The 2,246-nt window shown below is 44.5% G+C and overlaps 1 protein-coding gene across 1 annotated transcript in view; it reads left to right on the forward strand.

Annotated features, from left to right (window-relative positions):
• The first annotated feature begins 1,967 nt into the window (after positions 1 to 1,967).
• The window catches only part of JAGN1 (jagunal homolog 1), a 3,011-nt gene continuing 2,732 nt past the window's right edge, over positions 1,968 to 2,246 (forward strand). Inside the window, exon 1 of the mRNA XM_006758254.1 lies at positions 1,968 to 2,092. Coding sequence (XP_006758317.1) covers positions 2,004 to 2,092 — 89 coding nt within the window. The 5' untranslated portion in view covers positions 1,968 to 2,003. The remainder of the gene's footprint in view (positions 2,093 to 2,246) is intronic.

The raw sequence follows: 2,246 nt of genomic DNA on the forward strand, positions 1-2,246 counted from the left end.
ACGTGTGTTTGGTGTCCCGTGATAGGTGAATGAATGACTCAGAAGCAGTCTGGCCCTGACGAACACGGGTGCATCATGGACTGTGTACACAATAAAGACAAAGATAACCACAAGTTAAAGACAGAGAATATCTGCCAGAAGGGAGGGCTGGGAGGTGGGTGGGTAGAGGTGGAGTGAAGAAATGGGAGAATGGCTCCATGAACCTGAAGATTCTTCACAGTGCTTAGTTGGATTTATTTATTCAACAGCATTTATTGAGCTTTTACACTGTTTTTGAGATACCTGGAGTTGAGAAGGTCTAGCTATGACTCAGAATTGAGAAGTCAGAAAAAAAAAAGTATACATTGGCCCTGGCCAGTGCAGCTCAGTTGGTTGAGTGTGGTCCTGTGCATGAAAGGCTGCTGGTTTGATTTCCAGTCAGGGCACATGCCCAGGTTGCAGCTCGGTCCTCAGTGGGGGTCAAGCAGGAGGCAGCCAATGGATGTTTGACTCTCACATCAATGTTTCTTTCATTAGCACTGTCCCTCTCTCTCTAAAAAATAAAATTCAATAAATTAAAAAAAATTATGCTCTAACCGGCTTGGCTCGGTGGATAGAGCATCGGCCTGCGGACTGAAGGGTCCCAGGTTCGATTCCGGTCAAAGGCATGTACCTTGGTTGCAGGCATGTCCTCAGTAGGGGGTGTGCTGGAGGCAGCTGATGGATGTTTCTCTCATCGATGTTTCTAACTCTCTATTTCTCTCCCTTCTTCTCTGTAAAAATCAATAAAAATATATATTTTTAAAAATTATACATGCAACTACATTAAAAATATTCGGCATGTTAAACTTGTAATATCAGGAGTAAAGTCAAAGACACACAATGTAGAGGAAAAATGTATTGCAACTAATATCATTAACAAGAGGCCAGCCTCTCTCTCTCTCTCTCTCTCTTTCTCTCTCCTCCCTCTTCTATCTATATATAAATTAAGAAGTTCAACAGCACAGTGGAAAAATGGGCAAAGAATATGAACACAGTTCAGGGAAATGAAATATGAATGACCCTTAAACATATAAAAAGATGCTTCATTTCTTTCAGATAACATAACTAAATTTTATTTTATGGTATTTTTTTTGTTGGAATAAAATGTACGCAACATTAAATTAACCATTTTAAGTGTACAGTTAGTGAAATTAAGTACTTTCACATTACTGTGCAACCATTACCACATTCATCTCCAGAACTTTTTTTGTCTGCCTTTCCATTTTTTTCAAAAAATGTTTTTGTTGATATTTAAAAACACACATATTTTTATTGATTTCACAGGGGAAGGGGTAGAGAGAAAATAATTGATCAGCTGCCTTCTACATGTCCCCTACTGGGGATCCAGCCCGAAACCAGGGCTTGTGCCCTGACCTGGAATCCAAATCTGACCTCCTGACCACACTCACTCACTGGGCCACACCTGGCCGGCTTCCTTTTCATTCTTTTCCCTTTAACAACTCCTCATTCCCTCCTCCCCCTGCCTCTGGCAGCCATCATTTAACTTTCTTCCTCTACATAATGTATTTTTCTTTCGTGGCCTGGACCTCTTTGAAAAGTGCAGCCCAGTGATCTTGCAGAATGTCCCTCAATTTGAATTCATCTGTCATCTCATCATGATTAGATGCAGGTTAAGTATCTCTGGCAGGAATATCACAGAACTGATGCTGTGTATCAGGAGGTACAAGTGGTGGTTTGTCATTAGTGGTCAAATTAATTTTGATTACTTGGTTAAAGGGATTCGCACAAGTTTTCTCCAGTTACCGTTTTCTCTTTGCAACGATTACGTAATCCGTGGATAGATATTTAGTGACTGTGTGATGTGCGCTCGGAAAGTCACAGAACCCTCCCAAGCATCACTTCCCCCATGGGGGGGAGGGGGACAGCGGCCTCTTAAACTCATATTAGAGTTTTAAAAAGGGAAAGTGCTAAAAAAAAATAGCTGCGCGAACGACGCCGGGGTTCGGGGCAGGGCCAGGCCAATGGCGTCTCGGGCAGGCCCGAGAGCCGCCGGCACTGACGGCAGCGACTTTCAGCACCGGGAGCGCGTCGCCATGCACTACCAGATGAGGTATGAAGCGAGGCAGAGTTTAAGAAAGTCCAAGCGGTCAAAAGTGCTCTGCTCCTGGCTGGCGGCAAAAAAACGCCCGGGACGGGGAGGAGGGGGCGAGGTCAATTTCTTGCTCCCCGCGCTGGAGAGGCTGCCGGGGCGGGGCGGGGCGGGG

Source organism: Myotis davidii, unplaced genomic scaffold, assembly GCF_000327345.1.
Source record: "Myotis davidii unplaced genomic scaffold, ASM32734v1 scaffold73, whole genome shotgun sequence".
Lineage (NCBI taxonomy): Eukaryota > Metazoa > Chordata > Mammalia > Chiroptera > Vespertilionidae > Myotis > Myotis davidii.